General features: G+C 48.1%; 1 protein-coding gene across 4 annotated transcripts in view; it reads left to right on the top strand.

The window, feature by feature from the left end:
* DENND2A (DENN domain containing 2A) overlaps positions 1-27,395 on the top strand; it is a 121,961-nt gene that overhangs the window by 78,461 nt on the left and 16,105 nt on the right. For all 4 annotated transcript variants that reach the window (XM_031013516.3, XM_055393225.2, XM_055393222.2 and 1 more), the window contains 5 exons: positions 2,407-2,516; positions 4,033-4,102; positions 6,208-6,285; positions 14,990-15,130; positions 17,169-17,317. In XM_031013516.3, the coding sequence (XP_030869376.2) occupies positions 2,407-2,516; positions 4,033-4,102; positions 6,208-6,285; positions 14,990-15,130; positions 17,169-17,317 (548 nt within the window). The remainder of the gene's footprint in view (positions 1-2,406; positions 2,517-4,032; positions 4,103-6,207; positions 6,286-14,989; positions 15,131-17,168; positions 17,318-27,395) is intronic.

The raw sequence follows: 27,395 nt of genomic DNA, 5'->3' as shown, positions 1-27,395 counted from the left end.
GGGTGTTTTAAAGTGGAGCTCGGGCCGGGCGCAGTGGCTCACGCCTGTAATCCCAACACTTTGGGAGGCCAAGTCAGGTGGATCACTTGAGATCAGGAGTTCGAGACCAGCCTGGCCAACATGGTGAAGCCCCGTCTCTATTAAAAATACAAAAATTAGTCAGGCTTGGTGGCAGGCACCTGTAATACCAGCTACTTGGGAGGCTGAGGTAGGAGAATCACTTGAACCCAGGAGGTGGAGGTTGCAGTGAGCCGAGATTGCGGCATTTCACTCCAGCCTCGGTGACAGAGCAAGAGTCCATCTCAAAAGAATAAATAAATAAAGTGGAGCTCACTAGCAAGCTATTGGAAACAAAGAAATTGATGCAAATTATTACAGAAAAATTTAGGTTAGGGCCAAACACCATGGCTCATGCCTGTAATCCCAACACTCTGCGAGGCTGAGGCAGGCAGATCACTTGAGGCCAGGAGTTCAAGATCAGCCTGGCCAACATGGTGAAACCCTGTCTCTACTGAAAATACAAAAAAAAAAAAAAAATAGCTAGGTGTGGTGGTGCATGCCTGTAATCCCAGCTACTCGGGAGGCTGAGGCAGGAGAATCACTTGAACCCATGACGCAGAGAACCCATGCAGTGAGCCAAGATCACACCACTGCACTCCAGCCTGGGCGACATAGTGAGACTCTGTCTCAAAAAAAAAAAAAAAAAAAAAAAAAAAAAGACAACAGAAAGAAAGAAAAAATATAGGTTAGCCATTATATTTAGGTTAGACGTTATAAATTCCTAACCTCAGATATTCAGATATGAGATATTTCAAATCACTGAAGATAACCTTAGCATGATGTATTTTTCTTTAACTTTTTATAAAGGAAATTTAACAAGTATAAACCTATTAACAACAACAGCAACAAAGCCTACAATTCTCCTCACATGAAAAAGTACCTGTTTATAAGCAAAGATGAATAATAATGAGATAAGTAATTAGAAATTATTCTTTTGTGTTTCCCAAACTTGTATCTGGGGTGCTTTTTAAAAGCACAGATTTCTGGCTAGGTGCGATGGTATGCACTTGCAGTCCCAGCTACTCAGGATGCTGAAGCAGGTTGCTTGAGCCCAGGAATTCAAGTCCAGCCTGGGCAACACAGCAAGACTCTGGCTCTAAAAAATATATATTTATACATAGAAAGAAAAAAAATCACAAATTTCTGTTCATAAGCAAAATAAACTCACGACTTTAAATATCATCTCTAAATCAGACTTTATTAATTCATCCTGTCCTTTTTTTTTTCTTAGACAGCGTCTTGTTCTGTCGCCCAGGCTGGAGTGCAGTGGTATGATCTCGGCTCACTGCAACCTCCACCTCCTGGGTTCAAGCAGTTCTCATGCCTCAGCCTCCCGAGCAGCTGGGACTACAGGTGCCCGCCACCACACACAGCTAATTTTTTTGTATTTTTAGTACAGACGGGGTCTCGCCATGTTGGCCAGGCTGGTCTCAAACTCCTGACCCCAGGTGATTCACCCAACTCAGCTTCCCAAAGTGCTGGGATTACAGGTGTGAGCCACCACTCCCGGCCCTTGTTCTTTTTTTTTTTTTCCCATAGAGGTGGGACCTTGCTATGTTGCCCCAGCTGGTTTTGAATTCCTGGCCTCAAGTGATCCTCCTACCTCGGCCTCCCAAAGTACTCCTCCTGTTCTTTAACAAGATAACATTCATCCAGTCTTTGATATGTCAGATACTGTATGATGTGCTAGAATATCATAAAGAGAGAGAGAGAGGAAAAAAAGATTAAGATCATTTTTCTTCCTAGTTTGAACATTAACTCATGTGACCCGGACACATCACTTCACACCTCGGGGCTTATTTCCTTCTTGCTGAAATAAGAATGTCAGGCTGGATGGTGTCATGCTTCCTTCTAGTTCCAACACTCAATGACTGTCTGAAATTAGTTGAATTTCCCAGCATAATGTGGTTTCACTGGATTTATTCACTGAGAATGTTGTAACAGTCTTTGCCTGGAGTTCGAAAGGGACAGCTTTGCCTGGACCCAGAGACAGAAAGGCCTGATTGGAGGCTCTGCCTTCCAGATTCCTGAGCCTCCTATTTGGAAAGGATTGCTGGCAGTTTTTTTAATTCACTGAAATAGTTACATTCTAGAATGTCAAGCATAGAGAATCATTCTCTAAAGCATACTATTTTTTCCTCCCAACTTCTCCCAGAGGTCTATAGTTGGAACTGCACTGGGGGGAAAATGCCCCAGCCGACTGAGCTGCAAGCCCTTCCCAAGGGAAGAGGTTAAGGCGGCAGTCACAAATGTGGAAAGGTGGGAGAGGCCATCCTTACCATCATCCGCCTCAATTTCCCATGCTGAGATTTGTTCTCGAATTTTCTCTCACCTTTCTCCCTGCAGTTGGAAAGGTCTTTCAAGTTCATGAGAGAAGCTGAGGACCAACTGAAGGCCATTCCCCAGTTCTGTTTTCCCGATGCCAAGGATTGGGTTCCTGTCCAGCAGTTCACCAGGTACGAGCTGGCTTCTCCCCTTCGCAGCCCCAAAGACTAAGGCGAGACTTAGAGACGGGGTTACAGGTGGCAGACCCCATGAGTCATTCCCACCGTTAAGTAATCCTGATGGGCCTGGCCTAGAGCTTTCCCCAAGGGGTGTTTTTAAAGCTTCCCTGAAGGTGAAGTCACCTGCCTAGCATGAAGACCTCCCGGGCTTCCCACTCAATCTGGGGATGCTTGTTTCAGAAGCCTCCCGGAAGATAATTCTTAGCCTGGGAAAAGTTAGGGCAACATTGCCCTTCCCCGTTCTCATCCTGAAACATCTCTTCAGTCTCCTATCCAGCTGTTTCTTGCGTTGGGATCCATTTACATTTCTGCTTCATCCCGTGTAATTAGACACCAGTGTTTTTATTATCAGATGTTTCAGCATTTGGCCAAACTCAGTAGGCTGCGGGTCCTGTCTTTAAGGGGTACCGCGTTCCTTGAGGGTGGCTCAGCAGTCTTTAAGGACCGTCCAAGCCCCGGGGCTGCCCTGTACAGACCATGCCCTGAGAGAGCTGCCCCAGGGCAATTCCAAGAGGGGCACAGAACTGTCCCCATCTTCCGCTGCTCCCTCACCGAGTCACATCCCTAGATGAGCAGATGTCACTGCAGCACTCACACATGCTCGGTTCCCTGAGGACAGCACCCCAGGCTCTTCTCTCTCTTTAGCCTCCAGAGTAAATGACAGTTGTGTTTTGTACAATGGGGCAGCTCAGGTGATTGAATGATGGGAGAGCCCTTAGCTAGGCATGGTGGTGGCAGGCGCCTGTAATCCCAGCTACTCGGGAGGCTGGGGCAGGAGAATCGCTTGAACCCGGGCGGCAGAGGTTGTGGTGAGCCGAGATCACACCACTGCATCCCAGCCTGGGCAACTGAGTGAGACTCCATCTTGAAAAAAAAAAAAAAGAGAAAATGACAGGATAGCCCAGGATGGAAACAAAGCACCACATTTCGTCTCAGGCCACAGCGACACTTTAGGTCTCAGTCTCACTGACTTTTTTTTTTTTTTTGAGATAGAGTCTCGCTTCTTCCCCCAACTGGAGTGTAATGGCATGATCTTGGCTCACTGCTACCTCTGCCTCCTAGGTTCAAGCAGTTCTCCTGTCTCAGCCTCCCCAGTAGCTGGGATTACAGGCATGTGCCACCATGCCTGGCTAATTTTTGTATTTTTAGTAGAGACAGGGTTTCACCCTGTTGGCCAGGCGAGTCTCGAACTCCTGACCTCAAGTGATCCACCTGCCTCGGCCTCCCAAAGGGCTGGGATTACAGGCATGAGCCACTGCGCCCAGCCCAGTCTCACTGACATTTACTATGAAGCTATGGGTGACCAGTGTCTCAGCATGGACAGGGACAGGTGGGACGGGGAGTGGCCTTTCCTACAGCCTCCTGCAGTGTGTCCCATGGCTGCTCACTGCCACCCCTTGCTGCGGAGTGATGAGGTGTCTTTGGTTTTGTTTTGCTTTGTGATACATTTGTGTTTTCCCAACCACAGTGAAACATTCTCATTTGTCTTAACTGGAGAAGATGGGAGCAGAAGGTTCGGTTACTGCCGAAGACTGCTGGTGAGTACATTCTGCTTTCAGCCTGCAAGAGCCTCGTGGACTTCCTAGTCCTCGTGCAAGAGGCAGGTCTGGCTGCCCAGTCCCGGGAGACTGAGATTCCCCGATGAGCCACAGGAGGAGAAGGAGCAGGGGGAGTGGCAGGTGAATCAGCATAGTTAAAATCACAGAAAAAATCTGGCACGGTGGCTCATGCCTATAAACCCAGCACTTTGGGAGTATGAGAGGGACAGATCACTTGAGACCAGGAGTTCGAGACCAGCCTGGGCAACAAAATGAGGCCCTGTCTCTATTTTAAAAATATATACTAAAAAATAAAACATTAAAAAAACAGGAATTGAGGGGGCTCACCTGAGTCTTATTGGTAGGTGGGAATGTCCGTTTCCATCAGAAAGAAAATACTTTTATTTCATTTTGAGACAGGGTCTCACTCTGCTGCCTGGGCTGAAGTGCAGTGGATCATGTTTCACTGCAGCCTCGACCTCCCCAGCTCAGGTGATCCTCCTGCCTCAGCCTCCCGAGTAGCTGGGACCACAGGCACGTACCACCACACATCGCTAATTTTTTAATTATCTGTAGAGACAGGATCTTGCTATGTTGCCCAGGCTGGTCTCGAACTCTTGGGCTCAAGTAATCCTCCCACCTCGGCCTCCTGGTGTGCTGAGATTACAGGCACGAACCACCGCAACTGGACAAAAATACTTTCTCCATTATTTTTCCTGCCAAATAAAAGACCTTTCTCTCTTTAAGCGAAATTTTTTTTCTAATAAAACATGCCAAACAGACCCTGATCACTTAGAGAGAACATTCAGAATGGTTGCTAAGGAGAGAAGACTCAAATAATTCAAGAATGTCCCCTTCAGAACAGTCACCTTTCAAAGTCAGAAACTTATTTCAGCGCAATGATCCTGCTAAAGCATTTTAGAATTGTCATTTTCAGGCCCATTCTTTTGAAAATCTTCAGTAATGGTGAATCTTTTTCCACTGAGAATATACTTGAGTTTCTGAAATAGGCTGAAAAACTTTAGGGTAAAGTATAATGCGTGGCACATAGTAGGTGTTCAAGAAACATTTTTTTAATTAATCAGTAAAATAAAAAGCATGGATAATTGAAAAAGTTAAGTGAGATAATAATTTTGTTGATCAAATTACTTTAGGGTTAAAGTATTGAGACTGAGGTCGGGCACAGGCTCACACCAGTAATCCTAGCACTTTGGGAGGCTGAGGTGGGCAGATTGCCTGAACTCAGGAGTTCAAGACCAGCCTGGCCAACATGGTGAAACCCTATCTCTACTAAAAATACAAAAAAATAGTTGGGCGTGGTGGCACACGCCTATAATCCCAGCTATTCGGGAGGCTGAGTCACAAGAATCTCCTGAACCTGGGAAGTGGAGGGTGCAGTGAGCCGAGATCGCGTTGCTGCACTCCAGTCTGGACAACAGAGCAAAACTCTGTCTCCAAAAATAAATAAATAAAATTTTTTTAAAGTATTGAGATTGGGCAGGGTGCAGTGGCTCTCACCTGTAATCCCAGCACTTTGGGAGGAGGAGGCGGGCAGATCATGAGGTCAGGAGTTCGAGACCGGCCTGGCCAATATGGCGAAACCCCTTCTCTACTAAAAGTACAAAAATTAGTGGGGCGTGGTGGTGTGAGCCTGTAATCCCAGCTACTTGGGAGTCCGAGGCAGGAGAATCGCTTGAACCTGGGAGTTGGAGGTTGCAGTGAGCCAACATCACGCCACTGCACTCCAGCCTGGTGACAGAGTGAGACTCCATCTCAAAACAAAACAAAACAAAACAAAACAAAAGAAGTATTGAGATTGATTTTTTTTTTTTTGGTTTGAAAATTAGCTTAAAACTGAGTTTTCAGAAAGATCTTCAGAAATGATTTCTCACTTGAAATTATCATAATAAACGTATAGGGATACAAAACAATTATAACAAACATTATAATAAACACAATGGGATAACAACTTACTTTATTGGGTTTTCCAGAGCTATGATATGTGGAAACATCTGGCATATGATAGTCTCCCAAAAAACATGTGGGTTCCTTTCTTCCCTGAGGTTGTCAACACACATAATTCCCTTGTGTTTCTCTCCAAAAAGCCTGGAGGCAAAGGGAAGCGCCTTCCTGAAGTTTACTGCATTGTGAGCCGCCTGGGATGCTTCAGCCTCTTTTCAAAGGTGAGAACTTGGACCTCAGAGAAAGAGGAAGGGAAGGAACGGGAGGGCTCTAGAGGGCTCCAGGGAATACCCCCATGTCCTGGGCCTTCTATCATCATATTCTCTACCTACTTCCCTTCCCATTTCTTCACTCCTCTCCTCATCACCCCTCTATTTTCTCACCGTTGGTTCAGGAAATGAGAGTTAATAGGCCCGGTGCGGTGGCGGGGTGGCTCATGCCCGTAATCCCAGCAGTTTGGGAGTCTGAGGCGGGCGGATCACTTGAGGTCAGGAGTTCGAGACAAACCTGGCCAGCATGGTGAAAGCCCATCCCTACTAAAAATACAAAAAAAAATTAGCCAGGCGTGGTGGCGGGCGCCTCTAGCCCCAGCTACTCAGGAAGCTGAGGCAGGAGAATCACTTGAACCCAGGAGGCGGAGGTTGCAGTGAGCCGAGATCGTGCCATTGGACTCCAGCCTGGGTGACAGAGTGAGACTCCGTCTCAAAAAAAAAAAAAAAAGAGTTAATGAAGAGCCAGGTTCAGAAAGTGTGTGTGGTGCAGGGAGGGCAAGATAATTGAAGTTGAGAAAGGGAGGGGTGGAAGACTCTCCCAGAATATTCCAGGTGTTTTATTTTTCTTCTTCTGAGCATTGCCTTTTGTCATATGAGCTTTGGCGTGAAAAAAGGCTACTGTAATAGATGGATAGGTGTGTACCCACGTGCATATGTGTCATGTATGTATAACAGTCTTGTGGAGAGGGGATTAATTATTTTAATAGTGCTCTAAGTTTATCAAAATATTCATGTAATTTGGTCTTCTTTTCTGGAAAATGAGCCAACATATGAATGCATAGGAATTGCCATATTGAATTAGCTCATCTACCCCGATATTCTGGATTGGTATATAGGAGAGAATTACTATCCTATATGATGCTGATCTCAAAAGCTAGGTATAATCCAACATCATTTCCTGTATTAACCAGACATGAGTGTCTAATTCATAATTTTTTTTCTTTTTTTGAGACAGAGTCTCACTCTATCACCCAGGCCGGAGTGCAGTGGTGCGATCTCGGCTCACTGCAACCTACACCTCCCGGGTTCAAGCGATTCTTGTGCCACAGCCTCCTGAGTAGCTGGAATTACAGGCGCGTGCCACCACGCCTGGCTAATTTTGTATTTTTAGTAGAGATGGGGTTTCACCATGTTGCCCAGGCTGGTCTCAAACTGACCTCAAGTGATCCACCCACCTCGGCCTCCCAAAGTGCTGGGATTATAGGCGTGAGCCACCGCGTCTGGCCTAATTCATAAATTTATTTTCAATCCTTCTTGAGTATATAGATCTGTCTGAGCTTTCTTTTGGGGAATTGAAGTTCCTGCACCTACAGTCCATGGATGTTAAAGCAGTAATCCCTAAAAGCATTTTTTTTTTTTTTGAGACGGAATCTCGTTCTGTCGCCAGGCTGGAGTGCAAGGGTGCGAGCTCGGCTCACTGCAACCTCTGCCTCCTGGGTTCAAGCAATTCTCCTGCCTCAGCCTCCTGAGTAGCTGGGACTACAGGCACATGCCACCACACCCGGCTAATTTTTGTATTTTTAGTAGAGACGGGGTTTCACCATGTTGGCCAGGATGGTCTTGATCTCCTGACCTCGTAATCCGCCCACCTCGGCCTCCCTAAGTGCTGGGATTACAGGCACAAGCCAATGCATCCGGCCCCTTGTGGGGAAAAGCAAGAGAGATCAGATTGTTACTGTGTCTGTGTAGAAAGAAGTAGACACAGGAGACTCCATTTTGTTCTGTACTAAGAAAAATTCTCCTGCCTTGAGATGTTGTTAATCTAAGACCTTACCCCCAACCCCGTGCTCTCTGAAACATGTGCTGTGTCCACTCAGGGTTAAATGGATTAAGGGCAGTGCAAGATGTGCTTTGTTAAACAGATGCTTGAAGGCAGCATGCTCGTTAAGAGTCATCACCACTCCCTAATCTCAAGTACCCAGGGACACAAACACTGCCGAAGGCCGCAGGGTCCTCTGCCTAGGAAAGCCAGGTATTGTCCAAGGTTTCTCCCCATGGGATAGTCTGAAATATGGCCTCGTGGGAAGGGAAAGACCTGACCCTCCCGCAGCCCGACACCCGTAAAGGGTCTGTGCTGAGGAGCCTTAGTATAAGAGGAAGAAATGCCTCTTTGCAGTTGAGACAAGAGGAAGGCATCTGTCTCCTGCCCGTCACTGGGCAATGGAATGTCTCAGTATAAAACCCGATTGTACGTTCGATCTACTGAGATAGGGAAAAACTGCCTTAGGGCTGGAGGTGGGACATGCGGGCAGCAATACTGCTTTGTAAAGCATTGAGATGTTTATGTGTATGCATATCTAAAAGCACAGCACTTGATTCTTTACCTTGTCTATGATGCAAAGACCTTTGTTCACGTGTTTGTCTGCTGACCTTGTCCCCACTATTGTCTTATGACCCTGACACATCCCCCTCTCGGAGAAATGCCCACGAATGATCAATAAATACTAAGGGAACTCAGAGGCTGGCGGGATCCTCCATATGCTGAACGCTGGTTCCCTGGGTCCCCTTATTTCTTTCCCTGTACTTTGTCTCTGTGTCTTTTTCTTTTCCAAGTCTCTCGTTCCACCTAACGAGAAACACCAATAGGTGTGGAGGGGCAACCCACTCCTTCACCCCTAAAAGCATTTCTATAAAAAAGCCTTCCTCCTGCCCACCCTCCACCTAAACTCAGAGGAAGCCTGAATTATACAAATATAGTATAATCTCTTCTCATGGTAGAACTTGTACTTCTCTGTAAATCTGTTAGAAAGAATTAATGCCTGGTCAGGAGGCTGAGGCCAGTAGATCACTTGAGCCCAAGAGTTCGAGGCTGTGGTGAGCTGTGATCGCATCACTGCACTCCAGCCTGGGAAAACTAGCAAGACCCTGTCTCTAATTAAAAAATAAAAAACAAAAGAAGGCCAGGCGCAGTGGCTGACACCTGTAATCCTAGTACTTTGGGAGGCCAAGGTGGGAGGATCCCTTGAGCCCACGAGTTCAAGAGCAGACTAGGCAACATGGTGAAACCCTGTCTCTACAAAAAATACAAAAAAATTAGCCAGGCATGGTAGTGTGCACCTGTAGTTCCAGCTACCTGAGAGGCTGAGGGGTGGGAGGATTGCTTGAGCCTAGGAGGCTGAGGCTGCAGCGAGTCATGTTCACACCAGTGCACTCCAGCCTTGGCAATATAGTGAGACCCTGTAAAGAAAGAAAAGAAAAAGAAAGAAGAAGGAAGGGAAAGGGGAGGGAGAGGGAGGGAGGAAGGGAAAGAGACAGGGAAAGGAAGGAAGGGAAAATGAAAGAAAGGAAAGAGAGAAAAAGAAAGAAAGAAAATGAATGCTATCAGTGTAATCTGAGCCAAGGTCTCCCCTCCCCTCCACCAGAAGTGCTCATCATTTTATGTTGGGGTTGGCCATTGGCAAGGTCTAGCAGACTAGGCGTTCCTGCTCAGGCCAGGCTTTCATGTGATTTGTTTACATGTGAAGTAAGGTTATAGGTCATAGCCTTTGTTGTTGTCAGAATGCTTATGAACACCAGAAGTAAAACAGCTCATGTGAGTTAGGCCAGCTTCCAAGTGGAGGCTTTGAAGTTCACATAAGCTTCACTGCTGTCGTGGGCAGGGGATGTGGAGCCAGTAAATGTGCTAACATACTTCTGTGATGCACAGTCCTTTGTTTTCATGTCTGTTTTCTGACCAGGGATATTTTAGGAGTGCAGTGTAATGACTTGCCTTAGACCACACAGCAGTTATTCAGGACAGAACCAGAACCAGAGCTTTAGCTAACTGATCCCAGGAACTTGAGCTATTTCTAGGCGTGGGGCAAGGATGGCCAAAATGCATATTGTCCTTTAGAACAGAAAGGAGTCATGGAGAAGAAGAGCAGCTCTCAGAATTTCTGAAGAAAAGGGTATCAGTTAACAATTGCTATAGTAATACTGTCTAGTGAACCACAGAGGCTTCAAGATTCAATCATTTGTTCTCCCAGCTGTGAGGTCGGCTGGGGTTTGGGCTTGGCAAGTATTGTGAAGAGGCTGGGTTGGCTGATTGAGGCTGGCGGGTTGGCTGATTGAGGCTGGCGGGTTGGCTGATCTAGCTGCTCTAGAGGCTACAAGTCTGGGCGCAGGCCTGGTCCACATGTCTCCCATGCTCCTAGACAGTGAGATGGCCCACATGTGCTCTTCTCGTGGCAATGGCAGAGGCACAAGAGGGCACACAAAACACGAAGGCAGGCCTCCTAAGGCCTGGCCAGAGAACCCGCATGGCAACGCTTCTGCCTCGTTCTGCCCAGTGTCCCACAAGCTTTTTTTCTTTTCCTTTTTTCTTTCTTTCTTTTTTTTTTTGAGATGGAGTCTTGCTCTGTCGCGCAGCCTGGAGTGCAGTGGCGTGATCTTGGCTCACTGCAACCTCCACCTCCCAGGTTCAAGTGATTCTCCTTCCCAGCCTCCCGAGTAGCTGAGATTACAGGAGCCTGCCACCACACCCAGCTAATTTTTGTATTTTTAGTAGAGACGGGATTTCACCATGTTGGCCAGGCTGGTCTCCAACTCTTGACGTCAGGTGATCTGCTTGCCTCGGCATCCCAAAGTGCTGGGATTACAGGCATGAGCCACTGTGCCCGGCCACAAGCTTTTTTTTTCATTACTGTCCCCCTAAGCAGCCTTTTTAGATGTGTTTTCCCTAACTGTCTCCCCCAAAATTCTTTTTAATTTTGTTCATATTATTGTCTTTTTCTTGTGCTAAAATATATACATAACAAAAAATTTACCATCTTAACCATTTTAACAGTTCGGTGCCATTACACTCACATTGTTGTGCAACCATCACCACCATCTATCTCCAGAGCTTTTTCATCTCCCCCAACAGAAACCCTGTACCCATTGAGGCCAGGCATGGTGGCTCACGCCTGTAATCCCAGCACTTTGGGAGGCCGAGGTGTGGATCACCTAAGGTCATTAGTTCAAGACCAGCCTGACCAACATGGTGAAACCCAATCTCTACTAAAAATACAAAAATTAGCTAAAGCTGGATGAAGTGGCTCACACCTGTAATCCCAGCACTTTGGGAGACTAAGAGGGGCAGATCACCTGATGTCAGGAGTTCTAGACCAGCCTGGCAAACATGGTGAAACCCCATTTCTACTAAAAATACAAAAATTAGCCAGGGGCTGAGGCAGGAGAATCGCTTGAACCTGGCAAGCAGAGGTTGCAGTGAGCCCAGATCGCACCACTGCACTCCAGCCTGGGCAACAACAGCGAAACTCAGGCTCAAAAAAAGAAAAAAATTAAGTGAGTGTGGTGGTGGGCATCTGTAATCCCAGCCACTTGGGAGGCTGAGGCAGGAGAATCGTTTGAACCTGAGAGGCAGACGTTGCAGTGAGCCGAAATCACGCCATTGCACTCCAGCCTGGGCAACAAGAGCGAAACTCCGTCTCAAAAGAAAAAAGAAACTCTGTACCCATTAAACAATAGCTTCCCATTCCCCCTCCCCTAACCCCACCCCTAACCCCTCCCCTAACCCCTCACCATAGCCATTCTACTTTCTATTTTTATGAATTCCAGGATTCTAGGAATGTTACAGAGGTAGAACGATCAACAGTTGTTCTTTTGTGACTGGCTTCGATTCACTTAGCATAATATTTTCAGGGTTCACTCATGTCGTAGCATGTATCTGTACTTCATTCCTTTTGTGGCTGAATAATATTCCACTGTATGTATGTACAACATTTTATTTATCCATTTATCCATTGATTGATTATTTATCCATTTATCCATTGATGGACATTTGGGTTGTTTCCACGTTGTGGCCATTGTGAATTATGCTGCTAGGAACATAGGTGTCCAAATAAATATCTATTCAAGTCCCTGCTTCAATTCTTTTGGGTATACACCCACAAATAGAGTTGCTGGATCATATGGTCATTCTATTTAGTTTTTTGAGGAACTGCCATACTGTCTTTTTAATTTTAATAATACATTTTATTTAACACAATATGTACAAAATATTATTTTATTTCAGCATATAGTTAACATGAAAAAAATCATTGATATATTCTTAATTGTTTATTTCAAGGGCCGGGCATGGCAGCTCACACCTGTAATCCTAGCACTTTGGGAGGCCGAGGTGGTTGGATCACCCGAGGTCAGGAGTTCCAGCCTGGCCAACATGGCAAAATTCCGTCTCTACTAAAAATACAAGAATTAGCTGGGTGTGGTGGCACATGCCTGTAATCCCAGCTACTTGGGAGGCTGAGGCACGAGAATTGCTTGCTAGGAGGCAGAGGTTGCAGTGAGCCAAGATTGCGTCATTGCACTCCAGCCTGGGCGACAGAGCAAGACTCAGTCTGGAAAAAAAAAAAAGTGTATTTGGAAATTCAGTTGGTATTTTACACTTTTTTTTTTTAGATGGTTTTGCTCTTGTCACCCAGGCTGGAGTGCAATGGCGCGATCTCAGCCCACCACAACCTCTGCCTACTGGATTCAAGCAATTCTTCTGCTTCAGCCTCCCAAGTATCTGGGAATACAGGCGCCTGCCACCACACCTGGCTAATTTTGTAGTTTTAGTAGAGATGGGGTTTCACCATGTTGGCAGGCTGGTCTCAAACTCCCGACCTCAGGTGATCCGCCAGCCTTGGCCTCCCAAAGTGTTGGGATTACAGGTGGGAGCCACCATGCCTGGCTGGTATTTTACACTTAACAATACATCTGGGCCAGGGACGGTGGCTCATGCCTGTAATCCCAACACTGGGAAGCCGAGGTGGGTGGATCACCTGAGGTCGGGAGTTCGAGACCAGCCTGACCAACATGGAGAAACCCCGTCTCTACTAAAACTACAAAATTAGCCAGGCGTGGTGGTGCATGCCTGTAATCCCAGCTACTCGGGAGGCTGAGGCAGGAGAATTGCTTGAACCCGGGAGGCGGAGGTTGCAGTGAGCCGAGATCATGCCACTGCACTCCAGCCTGGGCAACAGGAGCAAAACTCTGTCTCAAAAAAAAATAAAAAATAAAGTAAAAAAACCTCTGAATTCAGACTAGCCGTATTTCAAGGGCTCAATAGCTACATGTGATACTTTTATAAATGGCAGTTTTTAAAAATAGAGACTGGGTCTCACTATGTTGCCCAGGCTGGAGTGTGGTGGCATGATCATAGCTCATTGCAGCCTCAAATTCCTGGGCTCAAGCAATTCTCCCGCCTCAGCCTTCCAAGTAGCTGGGATTACAGGTGTGTGCCGTCTCACCCAGCTTCATAAACGGCATTTTAATTTAGATTCTTCAATTTACAATTAGATTGTGGAGAGTTTGGAATTTTTTTTTTATTTTGGTTTTTTAGTAGTAGCTTTATTAAGATATAATTCACATACCATGCAATTCATTCATTTAAAGTACACAATTTACTGAGCACAGTGGCAAGTGCCTGTAGTCTCAGCTACTCAGGAGGCTGACATAGGAGGACACTTGAGCCCAGAAGTTGAAGGCAAGCCTGGGCAACCTAGCAAGACTCCCATCTCTAAAATAATAAAAAATAAAAAATATATACAGTTCAATGGCTTTTAGCATATTCACAGAGTTATACAACCATCACCACAATTTTAGAACATTTTCATCACCCCAACAAAACACCCTATACCTATTAGCAGTCACTCCCTAACTCTAAGCAACCTCCAATCCACTTTCTGTCTCTCTGGATTTTTCTATTCTGGACATTTCATCTAAGTGGAATCGTACATTAGATGGCCTTTTATGACTAGCTTCTTTCATTTAGCATAATGTTTTCAAGAGTCATCCAAGTTATAGCATGTATCAGTACTTTGATGGCCGAATAATATTCCATTATATGGATATAGTGCATTTTGTTTATCACTTCATCAGTTAATGGACATTTAAGTTTCTTCTGTGTTGTGGCTATTATGAATAATGCCGCTACAGACAATCGTGTACAAATTTTTATGTGAACATATATGTTTTCACTTCTTTTGGGTAGGTACCTAGGAGTGCTATGTGCTGGGTCATATGGTAACTCTATGTTTAACCTTTTGAGGAACTACCAGACTGTTCTCCAGAGTAGCTTCACTATTTTACATTCCTACCAGCAGTGTATGAGATTTCTAATTTCTCCATGTCCTTGCCAACACTTGTTCTTATCCATCTTTTTATTAGAGTCATCCTAACGGGTGTGAAGTGGTATCTCACGGTGCTTTTGATTTGTATTTTCATGATGGCTATCCTCTCCCATGACATTTTCATTTCATAAATAAACTGTATATCTGTTTATGTACTGTGACCTCTTAGAGGGCTACAAACCATTATAATATCTAAGTTTTTTCATTCCTCCCAAAAACCAGTTCTTACCCCCTTGGGGTTATATTACCTTCATTGGGAATGCATGTATTAGCACAACCTGTCATATGGCCAAACCCTAGGTCAAAGGGGCAAGGAAGTGGACTTCACTCCTGAGTAGGAGCTGCAACATTGCATGGCAAAGGGTGTGGACACACAGAGGAGAGAAGAATTGGGGACAATCACGTGTAGGGTCAAAGGGCCTGTTTTGGCCTCATGGGGAAAGCAGGGCTTCCTCATAATTCTTGAGTCACCATGGCAGGCCCACTTCACCTAGAACTGAGCTCCACCTTGGTGCTTTGGCTTCAGAATAGCTAAGCTGCTTTTCTGACCCTTGCAGATCTTGGATGAGGTGGAAAAAAGACGAGGCATCTCTCCTGCCCTGGTTCAGCCACTCATGAGAAGTGTCATGGAAGCCCCTTTCCCAGCCCTGGGCAAAACCATCCTTGTCAAGAACTTCCTGCCAGGTTCAGGAACTGAGGTGAGTTGTCAGACTCCTTCCTTCTCCCTGGGGAGGCAGTGGCCCAGACAGCCGAGTCTCCGTGCTCAGAGGCACTGCCTTTCAGTGAGCAGTCCAATTCCTTGGTGTCTTCTCCCCACCCCTAGAGCTGGCCCAGATCACTCATCATGAGTTCCACCCTCAATCCATCCAGCCTAGGACTCTGTCCAATGCGGCAAGCCCAAGAACTATGCTATGGCAGCTGGGGTGTTCCTTTGCATGATGTTGGCCTCAGGTTAGGGATCTGCACTGAACATCCTTAATTTCTTTTAATAGCCCGTTTTCTTTCATACATTTTATTGAAACCTATTTACATTTCAAGTCTGTATCGCCTCTATAACTTTATTTTTTGTTTTTGTTTTTGAGACAAAGTCTTGCACTGTCACCCAGGCTGGAGTGCAGTGGTGTGATCTCGGCTCACTGCAACCTCCGCCTCCCAGGTTCAAGCTATTCTGTTGCCTCAGCCTCCCAAGTAGCTGGGACTACAGGTGCCTGCTGCCACACCCGGCTAATTTTTGTATTTTTAGTACAGACGGAGTTTCACCATGTTGGCCAGGATGGTCTCAAACTTCTGACCTCATTATCCACCCGCCTCAGCCTCCCAAAGTGCTAGGATTACAGGCGTGAGCCACCGCGCCCAGCCTGGGCTGGGATTTTATGAAGGAGTTTGTTTTCATCCCTCCCACCCCCTTTGCATGGCTTGGTGGACATCAGAAGAAGGACCCCATTTAGCCTTGAGTCTTCAGTTTCAGAGACCCTCGGCAAACCAGATCACCTCTGGAAACAAAGGAGGGAGAACAGGCCTGGAACACTCTGGAACAACCTAGTTTCCCAGCAGAGAGAACAGCAATCTCTGTGTTGCTAGAGAACCTGAAACCATCCCATACCAGATGCAGTGGCTTGGCCATGGGGATGTAGCAGGGAGGTTACCAGAGAGGAAGCCTCACCGTGGGGGCAGCACCAGGCGGTGCAATGCTGAGTGAAATCCACTCTCTGCTCACCGGGAGGGAGGCAGCTATTTAAAGAGAAAAAAAACATGCACATGGGTACCAACTTGAGGGAATTCAGGAACATTTCAACAAGTGCAGAATAAGAAGATATACACACAGGCTGGGTACACGGTGGCTCACACCTGTAATCCCAGCATGCCTGTAATCCCTCCCTTTGGGAGGCCGAGGCAGGTGGGTCACTTGGAGTCAGGAGTTCGAGACCAGCCTGGCCAACATGGTGGAACACTGTCTCTACTAAAAATACAAAAATTAGCCAGGCATGGCAGCGGGCACCTGTAATCTCAGCTACTTGGGAAGCTGAGGCAGGAGAATCGCTCAAACCTGGGAGGCAGAGGCTGCAATAAGCCAAGACTGCACCACTGCACTCCAGCCTGGGCAACAGAGTAAGACTCCATCTCAAAAAAAGAAGATATAGACAAAGCACAAAAGCTGAAAGCACATATCATCAGAAATGGAGTGGGATGGAGTCAGGGTTACCTAAAAAACACCTTCTTGAGGTGGCAGCGAGTCTCCGAAGTGCTGCTCAGGCCTGCTGGGCGTTCCATGCTAGTCTGGGATTTCCACCTAGCAGGTAACAGTTCCTCAAGAGACAGAGATGCTCTCCACTGGGACTCTCAGGGACAGAACTGTTTTCAAAAGTCCTATAAACTCTCCATGGGGAGTACAGATATGCTGTTGCCAGAGAGAGCCCCGCAACCATGTGGGGCCAGAAACCATTGATTTTGCCATCCTCTGTCATCCCGTTCATCCACACGGTCCTCAGTCTCATAGCTGAGTGTGAGACGCTTGCTTCCCTACCAAAGCTACCTCCTCCCCGTCCCCCCCCCGCCCCCGTCTTCTGGCATCTTTCTTTTCCCCCAATCCTTTTGTTTTGCTTTTTTTCTTTCCCTTTTCCCCCGCCAGTGGGTCACCCCTGATGAGGACCTCAGAGCCCTGGGACTGCGACACCCGTGAGAGGCCTGGCTGCGTAGCTGGGCCCCTCCTTCATGGCTGCTCCTGTTCCCTGGCAGGTGATCGAACTGTGCCGCCCGCTGGACTCCCGGCTCGAGCACGTGGACTTTGAGTCTCTCTTCTCCTCCCTCAGCGTCCGCCACCTGGTCTGTGTGTTTGCATCCCTGCTTCTGGAGAGGAGGGTCATCTTCATTGCAGACAAGCTCAGGTACCCGCCTTGGCTACTTCTGCTAAAGCGTTTGAATGACAGTCGCTCTTGGACCCTCTAGTCTGTAGAGCAGGTGACCGCCTAGCATTGAAGAGTAAGCCCTTCTGAGATAAGGATGGAATAGGCTGGGCGCAGTGACTCACACCTGTAATCTCAGCACTTTGAGAGGCTGAGGTGGGTGGATCACTGGAGGCCAGGAGTTCGAGGCCAGCCTGTGCAACATGGTGAAACTCCGTCTCTACTAAAAATAGAAAAATTAGCCAGCCGTGGTGGCCCACACTTGTTATCCCAGCTACTTGGGAGGCTGAGGCACGGGAATCGATTGAACCTGGGAGGCGGACATTGCAGTGAGCTGAGATCTCACCACTGCACTCCAGCTTGGGCAACAGAGGGAGACCTTCCCTCCTGCCCCCACAAATAAAGGATGGCCAGGCACGGTGGCTCACACCTGTAATCCTAGCACTTCGGGAGGCCGAGGCAGGCGGATCACCTGAGGTCAGGAGTTCAAGACCAGTCTGGCCAACATGATGAAACTCCGTCTCTACTAAAGATACAAAAATTAGCCAGGCATGGTGGCTCGTGCTTGTAACACCAGCTACTTGAGAGGCTGAGGTACAAGAATCGCTTGAACCCGGGAGGCAGAGGCTGCAGTGAGCTGAGATCGCACCATTGCACTCCAGCCTGAGCAACAGAGCGACATTCCATCTCAAAAATAAAAATAAAATAGGCCAGGTGCGGTAGCTCACACCTGTAATCCCAGCACTTTGGGAGGCCGAGGCGGGTGGATCACAAGGTCAAGAGATTGAGACCATCCTGGCCAACATGGTGAAACTCCGTCTCTGCTAAAAATACAAAAATTAGCTGGGCATGGTGGCGTGTGCCTGTAGTCCCAGCTACTCAAGAGGCTGAGGCAGGAGAATTGCTTGAACCCAGGAGGCAGAGGTTGCAGTGAGCCGAGATCATGCCACTGCACTCCAGCCTGGTGACAGAGCGAGACTCCATCTCAAAAAATAAAAAATAAAATAAAATAAAGGATGGAATCAGTCGGCAGCTCAGACTGGAGATCTGGGGGGCACACTGTTTTGCACTGCTGTGTGCGACTTCTCTGGCATTGGTGGGCTTTCCACTCATTCTGCCATGTGTCATACACTCTGCTATGTGGTAGGAAAACAGAGAAAAGACACAGCTGGCATGGTGGCTCACGACTGTAATCACCACACTTTAGGAGGCTGACGTGGAAGGACTGCTTGAGGGAAGTAGTTTGAGACCAGCCTGGGCAACACAGTAAGACCCCCATCTCTACAAAAAATGTAAAAAAAAAAAAAAAAAAAAATTAGCCAGCTATGGTGGCTCGAGCCTACAGTCCCTGCTACTAGGGAAGCTGAGGTAGGAAGATCACTTGAGCCCAGAAGTTCAAGGTTGCAGTGAGCTATGATCATGCCACTGCACTCCACCTGGGCAACAGAACAAGACCTTGTCTCAAAAAAAAAAAAAGAAAAGAAAAACACAGACTTGTCTCAGTGCAGTGGGGTAACAGAGACATAAGCCGACTCTCCAGGACCACATTAGAGGCAGGTAGAGGCAGTGAGTTCTAGAGACCGAGGGAGGGCACTCACTCCCAGGGAGGCGAGTTCTGAGGGCCAACACTCAGAACAAGTAGTCAGCACATTGCAGGCAAAAGGAGCCATCCTACATAGATACGGGGACAGGTGAGGCCTAGCTGTCACCTTCAGGACTGCAAAGTAGGCTGGGCGCGGTGGCTCAGACTGTAATCCCAGCACTTTGGGAGGCCGAGGCAGGTGGATCACTTGAGGTCAGAAGGTCAAGACCAGCCTGAACAACATGGTGAAACCCCGTCTCTACTAAAAATACAAAAGAATTTAGTTGGGCGTGGTGGTGCACGCCTGTAATCCCAGCTACCTGGGAGGCTTGAAGAAGAATCCTTTGAACCCGGGAGGCGGAGGTTACAGTGAGCCGAGATCACGCCATTGCACTCCAGCCTGGGCAACAAGAGTGAAACTCAAAAAAAAAAAAAAAAAAAAGAGAAAAAGAACTGCAAAGTAGTTCACTAGGGCTGGCCCAGAGAGAGGAAGGTGGGGGAGGGAGAGATGAGCCGGCAGTGGTGGACAGAGGCCAGCTCACAGAAGGCTGCAGGGCCATGCTCAAGAGGACAGACCATCGTGAGGGCATCCCTCCTCACCGTTAAAGCAAATCCCCTCCCATCACACACACAAACTTAGTGCCCCATAGGAGGCCACATCCGTCCCAGTGGGCACATTCAATAATTTGCTAAGGCCACGTCACAAATCAAAGAAGATCCGGAAGGAAATGCAGACAAGGACTTGGGTTCGTTCTGAGCTTCTAAAAAGAAGCTCATTTTTGAAATACTGAATCAGAGCCTTCTTTGCTTTGGAACTGGGGGCACAGAAGCGTGAGGGGTGTGGCTGCAGCCCCAGGAAGGGCTGAGATGCGGGGCCAGCCAACCGGGTGGTGCAGATGAGGCCACCTGAGAAGTCCATCTGGAAAGAAGCAGTGCCAAAAACAAAAAAAAAAAACTGAAGCGCTGTGGTTTGGAGAGGAAATCTGACTCTGAACTATGGAAAACAAAAGGGAAGGAAAAAAAAGGCATAGAAGAATGGAAGGGACAAACTCCGTAGATGTGGGATTCCTCAGGAGGCGGGGCGGGATGTGGCCCCACCCTCTCCCCTCATGCGGCGCATCTGGTCACCTTTCTGATGCACCTCTTTGGACAGCAGCCATCTGGCTGTTCCCAGCCTGCTCCCACCCTGTGTTTTAGTTCGCTATGCACTTTTAAATGTCAGCGTGATTGTACTCCCGGTGCACTTTTGTCAGCTCAGGAAGCAGGCCCTCTCTGTCAGCCTTGCAGCTGGTGCTGGGCGCTGGGGAGCTCTCCAGGCTCCTGGGCACTGGGGAATTCAGCCCAGGGAGTTCTCAAGGTTGGAGCCCTGGAAGCCAGGATGAGTAATAACCCTTCAGTGGCCAGGATCGGATTTCATCAGCACCATAGTAACTGTCTTTATCTTCTCTATCCCCCACTCCCTCCATCCCCTAGAGGTGGAATTCTCAGGCTTGGATGTGGGGGAGGGGAAAATGATGGATTTCAGAAAGGCCTGGGCTAGAAGTGGAAAGCCAGCCAAGGAAACCCAGCGCCCCCCAGGAGTGGTGGTGGGGACAGAGTCCCCGGGGAACGTGCCTGCGGGGTGAAGATGCTAGACTTGGGGAGGACCCACCCTGAGAAGATGTCTGGGAAGGGCACAGCTGGAGAGGAGCCGTGGGCCCCCCTCACACACCCCAGCCTCCCCCAGACTCCCTCCAGGGGGAAGAAAACAAAGTATCATCAATTTTTCTGGTAAAAGTACAGTGAGACACCAGTCTCACTGGTGACAGAGCGAGACTCTGTCTCTAAAAATTAAGGAGAAGAAAAAAAAAAACTTAAAAACATTAAGTGCAGGGAGAGAAAAGGTGGGAACAGAAAAGGGAAGGGGCCTTGTCAGAGACAAACACATCTCCAAAGGGCAATGCAGGGGGACATGTCAGAAGGCTCAGGGCACAAAGAAACCTGGAAATGCCAGCCAGGCTAAGTGGCTCACGCCTGTAATCCCAGCACTTTGGGAGGCCGAGGCGAGCGGATCACCTGAGATCAGGAGTTCAAGACTAGCCTGGCCAACATGGTGAAATCCCGTCTCTACTAAAAATACAAAAATTAGCTGGTCGTGGTGGCGTGCACCTGTAATCCCAGCTACTCGGGAGGCTGAAGCAGAAGAATCATTTGAACCTGGGAGGCAGAGGTTGTGGTGAGCCAGGATCATGCCATCGCACTCCTGCTTGGGCGACAGAGCGAGACCCTGTCTAAAAAAAAAAAAGAAAGAAAGAAACCTGGAAATGCCTGCCCCAGTGACGTCTGAGAGAGGACTTGACGCCTCCGCCTTTTTGCTGGACAGATTTCTGGGTGGACAGGTTGGATGCTGGGCCAGCCCCTCCCACAGAGCTGCTGTCACCAGAGACAGACAAAAATGAGCAAAGTCCAGTGGCCGAGAGTGGACCCTGCCTGGATTCCTGGGCCTTGGCTGTTCCCCAGCCACCCTCCCTGCCCTGCTCTGGGACCCCTCAACAGAGGAGACAGTCACCAGTGCAGTCCATAGGAAAGGCACTGGTGTTTCTCTCCAGCCTTCCATAGTGCCTGGCATTCTGCCCTTGGAGGTTTCGTCTTTTCAAACGGCTCATGCCGTGAGTGGGTCAGACGCAAGCTGTGGCTGCCACAAGCAGGTCTCCCCACGGGCACGTTGTGCCCATCAGGGGTTTTCTTCTGCAGCAGCTGCCAAATGTCAGGCGCTGTGAGGATGGGATTTCTGTGGGAGAAGAGAAGGCAGCAGGAACGTGGATAATTGTGGTGCCCTCCTTGGAGCGAGAGCCAGGCCATGGTACAGTAATGGTGTGCGTGTGTGAGAAAGACCGTCGTTGGGTTTTTAGACCCTTTACAGCTTTCGGAGGTACACATCCCTCCCCCATCACTCAGGGAGGTTTCCCAGAGTAGGGGGGACCCCTGAGCATCCTTAGCCGTTGGCCCTGGGTCTGTCTCCTCGTTCATAAGACGCGGCCCCGCGTGGCTCTGACTTTCCGGGACTCCGCTGTCTTGTTTTCTCTGAAAGCAGTCCTCGCTTTTCCTGTTACAAATGGCTCCACATGCTCTCCCCGCTGCCCAATAAATCGTCCTTCCATCCTACACGGGTTCCATGCAGACCTGAAGAGATGGAAATCTGCATAAAGAAAGGCCCGAAGAGCTCTGAGACAGGAAGTGGGTAAACAACGCGTGAGCAAAGCTGATGAGGATGACGGCAGCGACGGGGCGTGGAGCAGCCTCTGTGCCGGGCGCCTTCAGAGGGTCTGACCTGCGTCATTTCACACCCCCTACGGCGCTGTCACATGGGTAACTAACAGGCGTGCAGAGGATCCGTCATTCTGTTCAAAGAAGCAGGGAGTGGGAGAGCTGCCGGGCTTTGGAGAGGACGGAGGGAAAGCAGCTGGGCTGCAGGCTCCAGGGATGGGTGAAGGGCAGGGTCTGGGGCCCTGTCCGTCTACAGAAATGTATAAGGAAAGTCTCCCTAGCACAGGCCCTCAGGACCCGCTTTGTGCTCAGCAGTCAGGCTAACAGGTCATGGGGAAGTCTGTGCTTTTCTCCTCAGGGCCCTCCCCGCCTCCCTTACAGCCTTTGGCCTTCCAGCAGGGTCCCAGTGAGACAGGTATGATCAGGTCACCCCCAAGGCCTCCCCCAGCTTTGAAACTCTCTGACTCCATGGGCCAGGTGGAAGAATCCGTATCCACCTCGATCTGTCTGATTTATGGGAAAGTAGCCATAGGGAATTGAAGTGTTCTTTGGCCAGGCCATGACAAACAAGGGTTTGGGGACCAATGGTTGGCTGCAAGTTGCCTGACCTGGAAAATTCTGGAAAGTCTTTAGGACAAGCGCAGTTGCTCACGCCTGTCATCCCAGTATTTTGGGAGGCTGAGGCGGGTGGATTGCTTGAGGCCAGGAGTTCGAGACCAGCCTGGCCAACATGGTGAAACCCTGTCTCTACTAAAAAGACAAAAATTAGCTGGGCGTGGTGGCACACGCCTATAATCCCAGCTACTCAGGAGGCCGAGGCAGGAGAATCACTTGAACCTAGGAGGCAGAGGTTACAGTAAGCTGAGACTGAGCCACTGCACTCCAACCTGGGCAACAGAGCGAGACTCTGTCTCAAAAAAAATAAAGAAAGAAAAAAATTTTTTAAAAAGGGCCGGGTGCAATTGCTCATGCCTGTAATCCCAGCACTTTGGGAGGCCAAGGCAGGTGGATTGCCTGAGGTTGCGAGTTCAAGACCAGCCTGGCCAACATGGTGAAACCCCGTCTCCATTAAAAATACAAAAATTAGTGGGCATGGTGGCGGGCGCCTGTAATCCCAGCTACTTAGGAGGCTGAGGCAGGAGAATCACTTGAACCTGGGAGGTGGAGGTTGCAGTGAGCTGAGATCACACCACTACACTCCAGCCTGGGCAACAGAGTGAGACTCTATCTCAATTAAAAAAATTAAAAAAAGAAAAAAGAAAGTCTTCAGGTTAAATTACAGCTGGTACCCTCATCCCCAGTACTCCTGGGGCTGCACATGCACTCATGCCCAACCCTGCTCCGCTCATGTGGCAGAAAGCCTCCTTATTCTCCTGATTTCCAGCTGTAGCCCCTAACTTAATGAGGGCATGGAACAGGGCATGAGAACAGGACATGTCACAGACTCAGTGCATGGCCCGGTGACATCCCAGAGGGGACCTTCGCCCACTCTAGGTCGGTAGCCACCCCCGCAGCACTCTCCCCCACAAACACAATTTATTCTCTCATCATCGCTGTGAGTCTCCCACTGCAAGAGGAAGCTTCAGGGAGTTATGGCAAAGATTGTATGAGTTATAAAAGGGTTTTAAGTTGAGCCAAAAATCTATCAAGTTTAGAATAACATTTTTGCTCTGTTTTATCTTTAGGCTGGACATTGAGTGTTCTAATGGCTCTGTCAAGCAAGAGTTTGACAGATGGAAAGGAAAGAATGCTGTTGTGATGGCTTGTTCTGTGGTCATGACAACAGATAAATACTTCTCTACACCCTCGCCTTCATTTTCCTGATGATAAACATTTTGTTTTTTACTTTACTAATTTCAGTTCCCCAAAGTTTTGGCTAAACCTACAGACCAGGCTGAATGATAAAGTCAGAGCTGCACATAAACAAATATGTGCAAAAAGTTTTAGAGGGAGGTCGGGCATGGTGGCTCACACCCATAATCTTAGCACTTTAGGAGGCCAAAGCAGGAGGATTGCTCGAGCCCAGGAGTTTGAGACCAGCTTGGGCAACATAGCAAGACCCCATCTCTTAAAACAAACAAATAAACAAATGAAAAACACCTTTATAGGGGACAAAGTTTTTAATATTCAAGAAATTTATGAGCTGGGCATGCTGGCACATGCCTGTAGTTCCAGCTACTCAGGAGGCTGAGGTGGAAGGATCACGTGAGCCCAGGAGTTTGAGGCTAGTGAGCTATGACTGCACCACTGCTCTCCAGCTGGGGTGGACCTTGTCTTTAAAAAGCAAATTAAAAAATAAAACAAATAAGAAATTGACTTATATGTTTGTAGTGCATTAAACCATAAGCTAAATGATAGACTACTGGCTAGTGATAAGTAGGATTAGGTGGGCAAATCTTGACACATACAGGAGTTTGAACCTTGTCTTTGACATATAGGTAACTACACAAATAAGTTCATATGTAGCTGTGCACTTTCATCCTCTTATTTGTTCGGTTTGGTTCATTTTTAATAAGTTTACACAAGCTTAAATGAGAATCCCATGTCCTTTTTAGAATTGGTTGCACCCAGCAACATTTGCCATCCCAGGAGGTTGGGCTTCTCACCACACCCTCTCTAGGGAGATGAGTTTGCCCAAGGCCTAGCCGAAAGTGTTTGAAGCTGCCACCTTGCTGCTCTGGCATCCATAAGATACTTCAGAGGTCTAGCTAGTCCTCAGCATGGTTGACAGAGTCTTAGAGATAAGTACATTTAGTTCAGCAAAGTCCTATGAAAAACACAATTTTAGGCAGGTGCAATGGCTCATGCCTGTAACCCCAGCACTTTGGGAGGCTGAGACACACTGATCACCTGAGGTCAGGAATTCGAGACCAGCCTGGCCAACATGGTGAAACCCCATCTGTACTAAAAATACAAAAATTAGCTGGGCATGATGGCAGGCACCTGTAATCCCAGCTACTCAGAAGGCTGAGGCAGGAGAATCACTTGAACCCAGGAGGGAGGCTGCAGTAAGCCAAGATGGCATGACTATACTGCAGCTTGGGCAACAGAGCAAGACTCCATTTCAAAAAAAATACAATTTTAATAGTATAATTGTACAGCCTGATTAAATGTTAAGTATTAACCACCTATTTTTGCGTATGAACACCAACAAGATACCAATTAGAGCAAGATTTAGAGTTTAGCATAGCCACAAATGCTGTTGTCTTCTAATCCAGACCCATCACTGACATATCCTGGGGCTGGAAGCTTATTCCAGTTCTTCTCTTGGAGTCGAATCCCTCCCAGACTATACTGGCTTTGAAACACTGTCATCTTCACCTTTTGGATGCACTGCAGCCACTGGAAACCTCTCAGACACGTTTCTCTGAGATTCTTTTTTTTTTTTCCTGAGATGGAGGCTTGCTCTGTTGCCCAGGCTGGAGTGCAGTGGCATGATCTCGGCTCACTGCAACCTCCGCCTCCCAGTTTCAAGTGATTCTCCTGCCTCAGCCTCCCAAGTAGCTGGGACTACAGGCACGTGCCACCACAGCTGGCTAATTTTTCTGTATTTTTAGTAGAGACGGGGTTTCACTATGTTGGCCAGGCTGGTCTCAAACTCCTGACCTCAAGTGATCTCCCCGCCTCAGCCTCCCACAATGTTGGGATTATAGGCGTGAACCACCGTACCCGGCCTTCTCTATGAATTTCTTAGTGAGTGTCACCATCATTCTTTTGTTCTGTCTTGGCTAAGGAGCGCTAGAATTACCTTCCTGTGACACCCTTCGTTCTTTTGATGGCCTCAACAAAAGCTCCTGTTTCCAGCTCCTGGCCTTTGCTCTCTCTTCTGGGTTCATCGTTTGTAAATGTTAAAGTTGGAAGGACGGCCAGGCGCAGTGGCTCAAGCCTGTAATCCCAGCACTTTGGGAGGCCGAGGCAGGTGGATCATCTGCAGTCAGGAGTTTGAGACCAGCCTGACCAACATGGTGAAACCATATCTGTACTAAAAATACAAAAATTAGCTGGGCGTGGTGGCACATGCCTGTAATCCCAGCTCCTCAGGAGGCTGAGATAGGAGAATCGCTTGAACCCATGAGGCAGAGGTTGCAGTGAGCTGAGACGACGCCATTGCATTCCAGCGTGGGCAACAAGAGCGAAACTCCATCTCAAAAAGTAAAAAATTAAAAAAAAAAAAGCTGGAAGGACATCAGCAATGATCTAGCAATGATCTAGTCTACTTTAATTATTTCACAGGTGAGAATCTGAGGCCTGGAGCAGTTCAGGGCTTTACCTGAGATCACGCAGAGAGTAACAGAACTAGTTGTCTTAAAGCCCAGCCCGTGTTCGTTTTCAACTGTGTGGCACACGGCCTCAGGGTTTGCAAGTACAGTGATGGAAACCAGGAGCCACTGCATGGTGACTCCCACCTCCTGGTAGGTTTCACCAGGCACCAGACCACACATGAGTTTACCTTTCACTCATGTTTTCGGGAGTGGAGCACCAATAGGAGAGCTACTTTGCTTGGGATACTAAAGGGCATTCACTGAATCAGCCTTCCAGTTCCTGGGGTGTTCCTCTAATTCGGGAAACTCTTCATTTACTTTCTGGTAGCATCTTAGAGGAAGCTCTGTGCTGGATCCTTACTGCTTCATAGAGAGTTGGAAGCCAGCTGAGCGTAGGAACACCAAGTATGGAGCAGAGGCTTGGTAGCAACCAGAACTAAAAAGTTGGCTCCAGGAAAACTTTGGCATTCCTTACAAGTGCGTCCTGATGTTCTGGAATACTGCTCCAACCCTCAGGAACCACCACCCAACAGCAAAACATCCTTGGACCCAACCCTTCTCGCCCATGCCCAACTTTTAACCCTGCGGCCCAGCCATCCTCCCACTGGGGCCTTCTCTTCCCTGCCCCACTTTTGTACAATTGATCACAGCTGTGAGTGCTGGCGTTTCTTTCCTCCACACCACTGTAATGCAAGCCAGCTGCGAGCGAGGACTCTCTTTCTATGTCTTCCTTCAAAAACACTGCCTCTTCTCTAGCCCCTGCACCTCCACGCTCTGCAGCAAGCCCTCTTGACCAGTCATCCCTAGCATCCCCAGAACCACTGACTATTGGCATGTTCCTAAGGGACCACCAGTCCCAGGAGTGCCCACCTCCCATCCCCCTCCTTGAGGGCTCCTCGGGCCTTCACAAATCAGGGAATAAAATTTTATTACCGCTTGCATCAGGGATTAAGAGAAACAAGCTCCATTC

This window comes from Gorilla gorilla, chromosome 6 (assembly GCF_029281585.2).
Source record: "Gorilla gorilla gorilla isolate KB3781 chromosome 6, NHGRI_mGorGor1-v2.1_pri, whole genome shotgun sequence".
NCBI lineage: Eukaryota > Metazoa > Chordata > Mammalia > Primates > Hominidae > Gorilla > Gorilla gorilla.
This window is presented reverse-complemented; position numbering and strand designations above follow the sequence as displayed.